Source organism: Sporothrix schenckii (assembly GCF_000961545.1).
Source record: "Sporothrix schenckii 1099-18 chromosome Unknown Cont44, whole genome shotgun sequence".
Classification (NCBI taxonomy): domain Eukaryota; kingdom Fungi; phylum Ascomycota; class Sordariomycetes; order Ophiostomatales; family Ophiostomataceae; genus Sporothrix; species Sporothrix schenckii.
The window spans coordinates 1,992,070-2,005,142 of NW_015971145.1; the positions used below are offsets into that span (position 1 = coordinate 1,992,070).

The 13,073-nt window shown below is 55.4% G+C and overlaps 2 protein-coding genes across 2 annotated transcripts; one reads left to right on the forward strand and one right to left on the reverse strand.

Moving 5' to 3' along the window:
• Positions 1-376: 376 nt before the first annotated feature.
• SPSK_08387 (DNA mismatch repair protein PMS2) lies at positions 377-3,842 on the reverse strand (the record flags this gene model as incomplete). The annotated part of the gene is made up of 2 exons (XM_016734986.1): positions 377-3,682; positions 3,753-3,842. 2 exons carry the CDS (start codon positions 3,840-3,842, stop codon positions 377-379), a joined length of 3,396 nt encoding a protein of 1,131 aa, XP_016587382.1.
• A 4,173-nt stretch (positions 3,843-8,015) lies between these two features.
• Positions 8,016-12,126, forward strand: SPSK_08328 (uncharacterized protein; the record flags this gene model as incomplete). The annotated part of the gene is made up of 2 exons (XM_016734929.1): positions 8,016-9,104; positions 9,196-12,126. 2 exons carry the CDS (start codon positions 8,016-8,018, stop codon positions 12,124-12,126), a joined length of 4,020 nt encoding a protein of 1,339 aa, XP_016587383.1.
• Between the last annotated feature and the right edge of the window lie 947 nt (positions 12,127-13,073).

Sequence of the window (13,073 nt, forward strand, 5' to 3'; positions counted from 1 at the left end):
TTGGACGATGGTCTGGGGAAGAGGCAAAGAGTCAAATTGGGTCGGCCTCCGACATAACGAAGGGAACTCTCCTATGGAAATGGGTTTCGGCGGCTGTTGGAAGATATCATCGCACATGTCAAACGGCGTTATTTGGGTTTGCAATATTTCTTGTTTGATGTATCTCATATTTTGCGGTCCAATACATGGACTCGCTCTCTTAGGTAGAATAATACCACTTTGTAGCCAAGTACTCCTTTTTGATTTTCGTTTCCAATACGTCCCAGTGGTGTCATACTGTCGTGGTTGTGCACGTCTCAAAATATTCCAAAAATCGAATGGTAAACGACTTGCTCTAATGCTTGCTAAATGAAACAATCCCAGCCTGCCAGTCTGATCATGTCTTGGCAACTCGCCTTCTCTTCCTAAGAAAGCGACCCCATTCGGTATTGTGGATGGATTGGTTGTCCCCCCGTTCCAGGTTGTCGTCGACGTCTGGACCACCGCCGCCCCAGGAGCAACCACTCTTCTCCCAGGCGGCGCCCAGACTGCAAAGGTGCCGCATCGTCGGACGCCCGTGCGGACAGTTCCACGGCTTGTCCATCTCGCCCATGTGCGACAGCACCGATGCCATCTGCCGCCGCGACAGCGCTTTGCCAATCATGATGCTGCTGCGGCACGCCCGCATCGCAAACATTTTGCGCACCTTGGCCGGGCGGGGCACGGCGGTCAGCTGGCTGCCCGGCACGCCCCCGCCGTGGTCATGATCATGGCCATGGTCGTGGCTGTCGCCGTGGTCGCCGAGGAGGGCAATCAGCTCCTCCAGATCCGTCAAGTCAAAGGTCGTCTCGCGACTCAGCGGGAGGGTACGCAGGCGGCAGCGACGGCCGACGGGCTCCGAGCCGTCGAGGACGGCGTCGACGACGAACCCATTGGCGGCGAGAGCAGGCAGGTGCTCGAGGACGATTTCTTCCTCAACGGCGGTGAGCTCGAGGCGCTTGGGCTGCACGAGCCGCTGGGACTGGACGACGGTGCTGGCCTGCAGGCGCTCAAAGTTGTACTTTTCGTCGGACGCGTGCTGATCAATGATAAAGAGCTCGTCGTCGAGTTTGGGCGCGGCGCTCTGCCTTGCACCACTTTCGCCGTCAGCGCCGTCAGCGCCGTCAGCGTCATCGACGTCGTCATCCACGTCCTCTCCGCCCACGCGGGTTGCTTCGCGAACGGCAAGGATAAAGCCTAGGTTGAACTGCCCAATGACGCGCATTTTGGCAAAGTCGCTCTTGATAATGGTCAGCGCGAGCTTGGCCTCCGCGACGGCCTCGGTGTCGTCAAGGCCGCCGCTTGTGTCGGTACGGGCGTCGTCGCTCCCATCGCTGGCGGCACTCCGGGGTTTGTCGCCACCATTGCCCTCGTTTTGCGAGCATGACGTGTGCCATGACAGGGCCTGCTTTCTAACCATGGCTTCGTTGACTTTGAGGACGTGGACGAGCTGTAGAGTCTCGTGCCGCTTTTTGGAGCCGCCTGGTTTCAAAAAGACGCGACTGCGCTTCTCGTCATCGGTATATCCACGTGCTTCCGTAGTGGTAGAAGAACGGCCGTTTTGGAGGACAGGATCGGTTCCATCCCCATCGTCGTTCTCTTCGTCGGCTTCTTCGTCGTCTTCAACCTCGACTTCCTCCGGCGCCCTACCGGCATCGCGTACAATGTCTTCAACATCGTCCATTTGATGTTGCTCGTCCGGTGATTTTGGTTTCATTGTGGTGTTCTCCGTTGGCAATGGATTTGACAGGTGGTCATCGTCATCGTCGTTCTCTGCACCGAGCGGAGCTTTATCCCCTCCATCATCGCTGAGCATTTCTTGATTGAGATCTTCGTCAGCATCGTCGTCAACTTCTGCACCTGGCCTATCGTCCATTTCTTCGTCGACGTTTTCAACTTCAGAACTTCTCTCTGTCCCGTCGTCTTCGCCGATGAATTCTTCGTCATCGTCATCCTCTTCGTCCCCGTCGTCCATAACCTCAACGGCCTCTTCCTCATCCTCTTGCGATGGGCGTCTTGCAGCAGAAAACATTTGCGTTAAACGCCCTCCGAAAGAAGGCAATGGCGCCTTTGTCCTCTTCGCTTTCGGCCCTTTGGCCGCGGCCGACGTCGACATAGGCCGGCTGTCTCGTGCCGAGCTGCCAAAGGCTGTGGTTTTCGGCCGCTTTGCGCCGGCGCTGGACAAGACAGGCATCGACGCAGTTGTACCACCGACGGTCACAGTCGCGATTTCATCGGACAGTCGCTTGCGCGGGCCGGGGTACACAACGATATTCGATGCGTCCTCTCGTGATTGGTTTTGTTTTGGTGTCGGTAATGCGGTGGAGATGTCCTCCGTGATTTGTGTAGCTTCAGGCTCTCCTGTGCCGTCATTTACAGCGCTGCTTGCATTGGTGTTGTGGTCAGAACGATCGGCAGCCCCAGTAGGGGTCGCAGCGAGAACTTGTGGCAGCCGCACTTCACCAGCCTCTTCGTCATCGCTCTCTTTGCCCTCTACCGGGCTTGACACGGGCGCATTCTTGGCGCTCGCAGTGGCAGCAGCAGACGATGGTGCAGAAGGCGGTGCTGCTGCTTTCTTAAAGGCAGTCAGCTTCTGGGAAGACAGCTGCCCAATGGGCACAGTAATGTCCTGCTTCTCAAACAGCTCAATGAGTGACTCGCGCAGCGTGTCCAGCATACGGCCTTGATCATGCAGCAGGATGGTCTGCTTGTCCGGGCTGACATTGACGTCGTATAGATGCGTGTCGAGTTGGATGTCGGCAAATATAAACGGCGACTGTCCACTATTGTAGGAGCGGTAGACCTCGCCAAACAGCTGGGCAAACTGCGGCAGCTTGCACGGCCGGCCGTTGACGTAAAACATCTGGCGGTCCGGGGTCTGGCGGCCCTGGCCGTGTGCAGGCCGCGAGACATACCCGCTGACGTGGACATCGTGGGTGGGCGATGCACCTCCGACGGTTGTTGTGGTGCGCTTGGTCGCGGTCATCTCCAGGGTCATGTCGAGCGCGAGCAGCGCGCCCATGGTCTTGGCGCCAAACACATTGATAATGTTGTCGCGCGTAGCGGCGTTGCCCTTGGTGGAGAAGAGGACCACCTTCTTGCCCTTGCTCGGCTGCTGCGACACGGTAAACTTGACACCCGTCTGGACGCAGGCGTACTGGTTGAGCAGCCCAATGACCTTGGCCCACTCACGCTTGATGTTGCGCTCGAGCTCGCGCCGGCGCACGGGCAGGTTCCAAAACAGGCCCTCGACGGAGACGGTGGTGCCCTTTTGCGCGGCGACGACGCTCGTCGGCCCCAGCCGGCCGGATGTTTCAAAGTCAAGCCGTGTGCCTTTGGGGACGTCGGCCGCCAGGCATGTCGTGACGGAAAAGCGCGAGAGGGCGCACAGCGACGACAGCGCCTCGCCGCGGAAGCCAAAGGTCTGGAGAGTGTCGAGGTCGTCGTAGGTGGCCAGCTTGGAGGTGTAGTGCTTGAGCGCGAGGTTGGCATAGTTTTGCGGCGCAATGCCGGAACCGTTGTCCTGGACCTCGATAGCGTCGAGTCCCTGGTTCTTGAAGCGGACCTCGATGCTCGTGGCGCCGGCGTCGAGGCTGTTCTCGACGAGCTCCTTGGCGACGGAGCACAAGTTGACAATGACCTGGCCGGACTGAATGCGATGCACCTGCGATTGTGAGATTTAGCATTCGAGTTACAAGGAAGGGTTCGCCGAGAGAGAAAGCGAAACAACATACAGCCGAGGCGTCAATTGCTTTGATCGTCACGGCCGCCGCTGCCGCCGCTACCGGAGCCGGCGCTGCTGACGCCGCCGCCGTTGCCGCCATCGTTGTCGCCGGTCAGATGGGGCAAGACAAAATCATATTCGAGCTTGTAAGGTGGAGAGTGCGTCGTAATGTCTGGCGTGTGTTGATTTCTCGGACGTCTACAAAGCTGCAGAGTCAACGGTCGCAATACGGCCGCCTCGGAATGTCGTTCAAAGCTCCTGTGGCGTCACATCGGCATGGCACCGTTTCAACGTTTGGTCAGCCTTGTCTCCAAACGCGTCGCGTCTTCAACTGTTAAGGATGCCCCGCCATATGGCACAAGCGCAGGCGTTGCGACAAAACTGTCAGAGATTGCCTGATATAGACTAGCGCAGTCTGTGATGACTAATTTGAGTGGCAGGGGCAATGTCAACATTCGCTCTTTTGCACGTGACTTGATACCATTTGGAGGAACCCCTGACGATGACATCCAGCGGTGATCTCTCACCCTGGCATTTGCCAAGGCCCTACCTGTAACGGCTGTCAGATGGGAAATTGGTTTCGAGCTTCATCCGACCATGGCAGAACTGTCCAGGTAATGCGGGCACAAGGTGTGCGAATTTGCTGTTTGAAAGTAGGATCCACCTATAATTTGACGTCAAAGCTGCCGAGAGTTGTTTCAATGAAGAAACGGAGAATGGCACGAGCCGTGTTGGCCGTTTTCGCTGAATTCATCCTTGGCCGCCCTACGTGAAAAATATTGGTTCTTGGCCTTTGCAAGGTGTAATCCGTCGACCCGCGAACTCCGCATGATTTTACGACAGGACGTGGAGGACTAATCCTTGCCCATCACAATTAATAAAGGTGTGACTTTGCAGTGCCAGGGCTCCGTTTTGGGATTGGTTCGCACCCGTGGGCCGTTTCTCATAACATTTTGCTATGTGAAATGGTGTCGAACAATCTGGAAGAAACATCAGGCACGTAGTTGCGTTTGCAGAAACATTGTTCGGAGTATGTTGTACCAGTAACGCCATTGGGAGGAGAATCCTTGTAGACATGAAGGATGAAGGAAGACGTCGTTTGTGGTGCGATCGATTTGCTCAGCCTTCGGGAAAAAACTTCTCTGCGACGATGAGGCTGAACGGAGTTGAATGTTTCTTGCCCGTGCTTGCTAATTGGGCTGATACCGAAATAAAACGGACATGCGCTGCCGTGTGCGGATAAGGAAAGTTGGCATGGAAATGCTGTTTTCTTGGTTGGACAAGGCTGGTATCCTGGCTGCTGTGCCGCATGTAGAAGCGCTTCAATGCTCGCGAGATATTGCGACTTTGATTCAAATATTCAGTACGACGTAAAAGCAGCATTGGACGCGCGTGCTACTTCTCGCGGGGGCTAACATAGTGATGACGTTGACAAGTCTGTCAATACGCCGTAGAGCATCCTCGTGCATATTGGCGTCGCAGTAGTCTGGAAGGCCAGACAGATCTGGCGGGTTAAGGCGCTTCCCACGAACCAGTTCAGGCATCTTGCCACTTATGGCTTGCTGGACTCGGCTGACTTCCTTCATATGCAAGAATGTGCGCCAGCCAAATGGCTTTTCTTGCTTCGTAATTTGTTCTGTATGTTGGCCAACAGCCAGGGGCTGGCTTCGATATTGGCCCTTTGGCCATTCGTCCGTGGGCTTGAAGATTCCCCTTCGACAGCCTTTGTACCTTTTCCAGCCGTCCCGGGCCTATGAAACTGGATGGTTGATATTCGCCCGCACCCGGGCCGACCTCTTTGATTATCCAGCTAGGAAAATTGTCTCAATCTGTTTGCGATAGTAAAATCAGCGCTACTGATGTTGTCCAACAGCCTTGGAGCGGTCAGACATGGCTGTGCGATGAACTCCATCAATTGAGATGGGTGATTTCGCAGTGGCTTCTTATCAAAACACAATGTGCCAAGAGCAGAGCTTCAAAGGGCGGCAACTGAAAGCAGTTGGTAAACCTTTGTCCCGTGCTGCATGTTGGAACCCGTCATGACTGTGGCTGTTTGGCAGCAAATGCAGGCGAGGCTAGACGGGACGACAAAGCGAGTTGGCCACAATTTGCTGGCATGTGTTCTCAGCGATTGATCCCATTCACGAGTTGCAAGAACAGCGTTTGAACCGCCAGTGGTGTTGTCGAGCCAAGTTAGTGGACCAGGGTGCAGTGCACATGCCACAGACAATGGCGCACACAATGAGCTAAGTTAGCCGTGTGTGCCAACGAAACGTGGTGACGGCCGCAAAAACGGTCAGACGGGGCCATCGAACGAAGTCAAAGGTCTAGATCTTTTTGACGTTTTTGACGCCGATGCTACTCGATGTAGCTTCAGAAGCAGCTTAGGCGACTCCTTGGGCGTACAGATTGTAAACTGTATTTGGGTTGGGTCCCTCCCCCAGCCCAGCCTTGGTATCTCTACGAGTTGCCATCCCCACGAGTTGAACGGCAGCCAGGAACATCAATGTTGACAGGCAACGGAAGCTTCCGAGTGCGTGGCCAAGGCGATTGGGTGATTGGAGTCGAGCGCAAATAGTCGGCAACCTCGGAGAGAGACTGCTGCAGACAAAGTTTTTCAACTTACGCAATGGAAGAGTACAAAAGAACCAGAAACTAGTGAAAAAGGACAAGGTTAGCATGAAGCCAGTTGAAAAAAAAAAAAGAACGCCAAAAACACGCAACACGAGACTTAAAACCAGGAACATTTGCCAATGACAAACTCAGCCACTCTGTAAGCCATCCCATTGAACGCTGGACATGCAGATAGCAGCCAATGCGACCCTCCCCATTGTCACCATCCAAAGTAGAGATCACCCATACGATCGCTCAAGCAAGAGCCAAACGAAATCAGCACCTTGCAGACGTTACAGACGTGCAGTAGCGTAGGAAGCTTTACCTTGTAACGGTTATGGAGAGCCTTGCGCTGCCGTCGTCATCGGTGTCTTGGATGTGGCGTATCAGTACCACATACAGCTCGAAATGGCCAATAGCTGTGTCCTGACATTGGTTGCCATCGAGCACGTTCCAGCTTCCCTTCTTTGTTCATGTATTTTTTATTCTGTTCCTTTTGTCGGCTTTCTCTCATCATTTTTTTTTTTTTTTCAGCGCATGCTTTGTGGCTGGCGGTCGAGACCACTTAAGAGGCAGACGGACATTGCGCGCGGCACGACAAAGCATGAGGCATAATTGTCAGCCATACAAAAAAAAAAGAGAAAACTAGGGAACAGGGCGGGTTGGCTGGAAAGCAAAGAAAAACTGCAGAGACGCAACAAGCACAAAATCAAGATGGGGCCTAAGGATTTTGCCATTTTTGCTGCTCCACAACCCACTCAATCGGGGACACTATGAGACTATTTAGGAAGGCAGCGGAGACAACAGCCACGGGCGTTCCTGCAATTGCACAATTTTGAACAATTGCGCGCCTGCATTATCCTGATTTTCAGTTCCTTCCGTGAAAACGCTCTGTACGAGCGCAATTGCACCTTTTCGACCCGGCAGGCGCGAATCAGCACTGGGGACCTGTCGCAACAACAAAGTCATCAAAATGGAGAAGGATACAGCAACTGAACGGTTTTGGTCCCCCGATCGTCGCTGCTCTTACCAGAAGTTGGCCTAAAACGGGAAGGCGCTGCTCTAATCTCCTGCGGACCCCCTCTTGCTGCGACTGAACGGGGACCAGTTAGCAAACTGTTCACGCGTCGGCGGTATTACCTTCGTCCTTTCCCTGTCGCTCATCGCTCTTTCCCCCGTCAAATCCGAAGCGCAGCCGCCATCGCCCATCAGTGCAGCTAGCTCGACTTTGGTCAGGCCATTTCCAGTACCAGGATAATACAGACCAGGCGCCCAACAGCGTGTGAGATCCTCTGTGTCGTCCTCGTAATTTGCACTGTTTTATTTTCTGTCGTCCATCGTACCTGGCTTGTCGCCCTGCCGCGCCTCTGCTCCTGCCGCTCCTTTCCATCTGCCATTTCCCCGTTTTGGTTGTTTCCCTTCTTTCGTCTTTTTTGTTTCGTTCCTTCTTTTTCGAGTGTGTGTTTCTGTTTCTGTGTTTTTTTCGTCGTATCTCCCATTCCCTTGTCTCCCTTTCCTCTCTCGATTCGTTTCCCCCTTCTTCTCTCCCTTTTCTCCATTCCGCTCCGGCCACATCCCCCAGCGCCGCCCATTCCTCACCCTCACCATCGACTCACAGCCGCCAGGGATACCGACCGAGAGGTGCAGGTCTCCCCCTGGGATGCAGAATCCCGCCTCTGGCTTCTCTGCCGGCGACAATTCCACTGCTAGGACGTCCAATGGTGCGGCCCTGGCATCGCCGAGTTTGCCCACAGCAGCCTCCAAGACCAGCAGGACGACAACCCCTATTCCGAGCACCAGCGAACCGACCAGCCACGACACTGCTCTCAGCAGCCATCCGAGACACACCTTGCCTGGGCTGGATCCGCTCTCGCGCGCATTGAGACCGTCGCCGTCGAGCCCGGCTTCGGATTTGCCATTGGCCTCTGCGTCAACCTCAACGTCGCCCTCGACAGCACCAGAAACACCACGCGCCAGCCTTGATTCGCGACCGTTGTCCGCCCGCAGTCGGCGAAACGGCGCCCACTCCTCGTCCATTCCATCCGCCCACCGCGACGCAAAGACGCGGAATGGGCTGGCTCGTCTGGCGCCTATAGTCCCCTTTTCACCGCCGGCCACCGTCCTATCATCTACCGCGACCCGGCGATCCCCAACCTCCTCGCCCGCGCCCGCCTTCTCTCTCCCACCTGCGGTCTCGACCGCTGCCTCGACCTCTGCGTCGGCCGCGACCCTGGCCGCCTCTACCCCCTTGCTCGCCTTGCCAGGCAATACTCCCGCGCGCGGCGCTACTAGCAATCATCTCGACGACGACAGCGGAAGCCGCACCGGCGGCAGCAGCGGCATTGCCTACCGGAGCAACGGCAACGGTAACGGCATCGTTAGCGCCGGCTTTGGTTCGCCTGCGCCCAGGTACGCGATTGCGTCAGGGGCGAACGCCGTCCCCCAGCCCATCATGGAGAAGTCGCCGCGGCCGGAGCGGCCGGCCGTTCGCCGGCCACCACGCGCACGAAGCCCATGGGGCATAACCCTTTTGACACTGTCCGCCTCGCTGCTCGGCGCTGTGCTGCTGGGCTTGATCCTCAAGTCGTTTGTGACACGACAGTTTGTTCTGGATCCCAAAGGCTGTCGTATGTCCTATATGAGGCCCTCCTACGCGCACCTGAGCGAGTTCGACACCGAGCACACTAGGTTCGCCAGTAAATACTCTCTGTATTTATATCGAGAGCAGGGTGTTGATGACGACACCAAGGTATGTCTAGGAAGGCGAAGTAGTCGAGCATTTTCTCTTTATAAAAAAAAACCAGCGTTCAGAACGCACAGTCCGCTAACACACTCCACAGCTGAAGGGCATTCCCGTCCTTTTCATCCCGGGCAATGCTGGCAGCTACAAGCAGGTCCGCCCCATCGCCGCCGAGGCCGCAAATTATTTCCATGACGTCCTGCAGCACAACGAAGCCGCCATCCGCGGTGGTGCGCGCAGCCTCGACTTCTTCACCGTCGACTTCAACGAGGACATTACGGCCTTCCATGGCCAGACGCTATTGGACCAGGCCGAATACCTCAACGAAGCCATCCGTTACATTCTTTCTCTCTACCTCGACCCGCGCATATCCGCCCGCGAATCCGATACGCCCGACCCTACCTCCGTCATCATCCTCGGCCACTCCATGGGCGGCGTCGTGGCCCGCACGATGCTCATCATGCCCAACTACCAGTCCAACTCGATTAACACCATCGTCACGCTTTCGGCTCCCCATGCCCGCCCGCCAGTGACGTTTGACAGCGAAATTGTCAAGATCTACAGCGACATCAACGACTACTGGCGCCATGCTTACTCCCAGCAGTGGGCCAACAACAATCCCCTGTGGCATGTCACGCTCGTGTCCATCGCGGGCGGCGGCCTCGACACCGTTGTGCCCTCTGACTACGCGAGCCTGGAGTCTCTCGTTCCTGATACGCACGGGTTTACTGTCTTCACTACCACGATTCCCAATGTCTGGACCAGCACGGACCACCAGGCTATTTTGTGGTGCGATCAGTTCCGCAAAGTCATCTCCCGCGCCTTGTACGATGTTGTCGATGTTCACCGTGCGACGCAGACGAAGCCGCGCGCCGAGCGCATGCGAGTGTTCAAGAAGCACTTTCTCACCGGCATGGAGTCCATTGCTGAGAGAGACGTGCCGTCCAAGGAGCCCACGACGCTCCTGACCCTCGAGGACAACTCCAACGCCATCGTTCCCCAGGGCGACCGTCTCGTTCTACGCAGCTTTGGCGACTCGCCCCGTCTCAAGGCCCATCTCTTGCCCATTCCGCCGGCTGGGTCGCCCGTTGGCAAGCAGTTCACTCTGCTGACCGACCAGCAGCTCGACAAGCCCGGCGACGCCGGCAAGCTGGAAGTCCTGTTCTGCAGCGTTTTCCCACTGCAGTCGGGCCAGGCTGGCGTGTTTCCGATCAAGATGGACCTGTCGGGCGAGGGCACTGGTTCCACGCGCCTGGCGTGTAAGAACGCCGCGTCAGATGTCATTGTACTGCCTGCTTCGCGGCGCAGCTCCCGCTATCCCTTCACTCTCGGTGAAGAGCGGGAGGCGAGCCCGTTCTCCTACCTTCAGTACGACATCGAGCACATCGCGGAGCATCAGTTTGTCGCTGTCATCGACAAGGCCACGGGGCATGCTCCGGGCTTCCTCATCGCCGAGTTCAGCGACCACTCCCAATCGCACCGCGCGCGCGAAACCAACCTTCATAGCATGCTCGCCTTTGGTCTCAAGTTCCGGTTACCTGCCAACCGCCCCATGGTGACAGATGTCAAGATCTCGTCGCTGCAGTCCAGCCTCCTGGCCTACCACTTGGACATTGGAAACCAAGCTTGCGGCGAAGAGGCAGAGATCTTTACGCCGCTTGTGCGCCAGCACCTGTCAGCACCATTCGAATCCAAGTACTATGTCAACGCGCGCCAGGCCAGTGTCAGTGTTCACGGCGTGGCACCCTACATGCCCCCGCCACTGAACCGGCGTGTCTCATCCGAAGACGGGCTGAGCTTCCAGTTCTGGACCGACCCGACCTGCAACTCGAGCATCCAAGTGCATCTTTCCGTCGATGTAATGGGCAGCATGGGCAAGCTGTATATGCGCTACCGGACCGTTTTTGCCGCTTTCCCTGTACTGATTGTTGCCCTTGTCCTGCAAAAGCAGTTCCGGATCTATGACGAGACGGGCATTTTCGTCACATTCTCTGAGAGTCTGGATATGTGCCTGCGCAAGTCCATCCCTGTTGTTGTAGCGGTTTTGACCGTGTTTTCCTTGTCCATTGGAGGCCCTCAGGCAAGCCAGTCGTCTCCTGGCTTTTGGAACTGGCGAAATGCCACCGATGTGGCCGTCGACTTTCATAAGAACGACCTCCTTGTGGGTACACAGGAACCATTCTACTGGTTCCTCATTCCCCTCATCAGCGTCATCTGTATTGGCGTATGCACGGCCGTCAACTATGCTGCTCTGGCCTTGACACATATACTGGGCCTCGCCCTAAGCCTCGCGGTTTCCCGTCCGGGCTGGGTACGCCACGACGATCGCCGTCGGGCGTCCCAGCATCTGGCCCATACAGCCGATCCGCTCCAGCAGCAACAGCAGACGGCCGCAAGCCAGCTACAATCCCAGCAGTACTTCTCACCGGCCTTTATCCAGTCGACGCCGCGTCGCCGCTTGATCACCACGGCCGTGCTCCTGTTTCTGGTATCCACGGTCGTTCCTTATCAGTTTGCCTACCTCGTCGCTTGTCTCGTCCAGATTGCGACCACCGTGCGGGCCTTGCGTGTGGCATCCGATCTGCGGTCGACAGTTAACTACAACTTTTACAACTACGTCCACTCGATCCTCATCCTGATGCTGTGGATTCTTCCCATCAACCTCCCAATCTTGGCCGTCTGGATTCGGAATCTGGCCGTCCATTGGCTGACGCCGTTCTCGTCGCATCACAACGTGCTCTCAATCATGCCATTCATCGTCTTGGTCGAGACGCTCACGACCGGCAGGATGGTGCCTCGTGTGACCACGCGGCTAAAGTACGTTGTGAGCTTCCTTCTCTTCGGCGTTGCTGTTTCCGCCGCTGTGTATGGCGTGTCGTACGCCTACATGATTCATCACCTCGTCAACCTTGTCGTGGCCTGGTTGGTGACGGTCCATTCGACGGGCGACTCGGAGATTTGGTCGGGGGCAGTGCTGACGGACCTGTTCGAGAACGAGACCACGGACAGAAAACAGGGCAAGTCGCCATAGCACTACGCTTGGTATTTGCTTTTGTTTCATTCAGCGACCATGACTCTTCTTTGTCACATTTTGGTCTTTTTTTTCTGATGCCGCACTCACTTTTATTTATTTGAGCGGGCGTGGTGTGCTGGAGGTTGCTGTATTGTATTTGATTTGCGTTTCTCCATACCTCTTCTGCGAGCATTTCTTGTTTTTCTTGTTCTTCTCATTTCCATTATGCTGCCGCTTTTTTATTACCCCTGTTTCTATGTATTGCATATGGCGGTCGTTATACTCCATTTTTCATACCTTTATTGCCATCTATTGTTAATCTATTTCCGTTTCCACCTGTCCACAGCCAGGTAGATACGGAGATGCTTTCCTTTTACTTTTTTATTTCACTTGGCAGACTGGCGCACCGGCGTTTTCTTTTCTTTTTCTTGTTGCTTTTCTCGCCTATTCATGTGGCCGCATGAGCCAGGACAAAGTGCCCGGGACGAATGCGATGCTACGACGAAGCAGAGCCGCAGTCATACCCGGCAATTCTTGTTTCTGGCACCTGCCAACCGCCTACTTCTCATACTACATTTTCCTTTCTAACGTTTTATGTGTTATTTGTCTCTTTTTGGCCTTGCCTTTTGTTCTGTTTTATATTCACGTACAGGCATACAAGACATGAAAGAGAGAATCTGGTGCGAGGTGGAAACGAAACCCACCGATGAAAAGAGGTACTAGAGGGAGGCATATGTCTAGAGAGCAGCGATGCGGCTACCCTCTCCGTGCTTCTCATAATTTTGTATACTTTACATATATGTACATAATTTGACGTGTTGTCACCGCTGGTCTGTGTTTATTGACGGGACAAAAGCGGAAGGGCAAAAGTATAGTTGCGGACAGCGGGGAGACAGACAGCCAACACGGGCCAATACGGCATAGCATCTAGCCATTAATGTTTAGCTCTTTATTTTCTTGAGCCA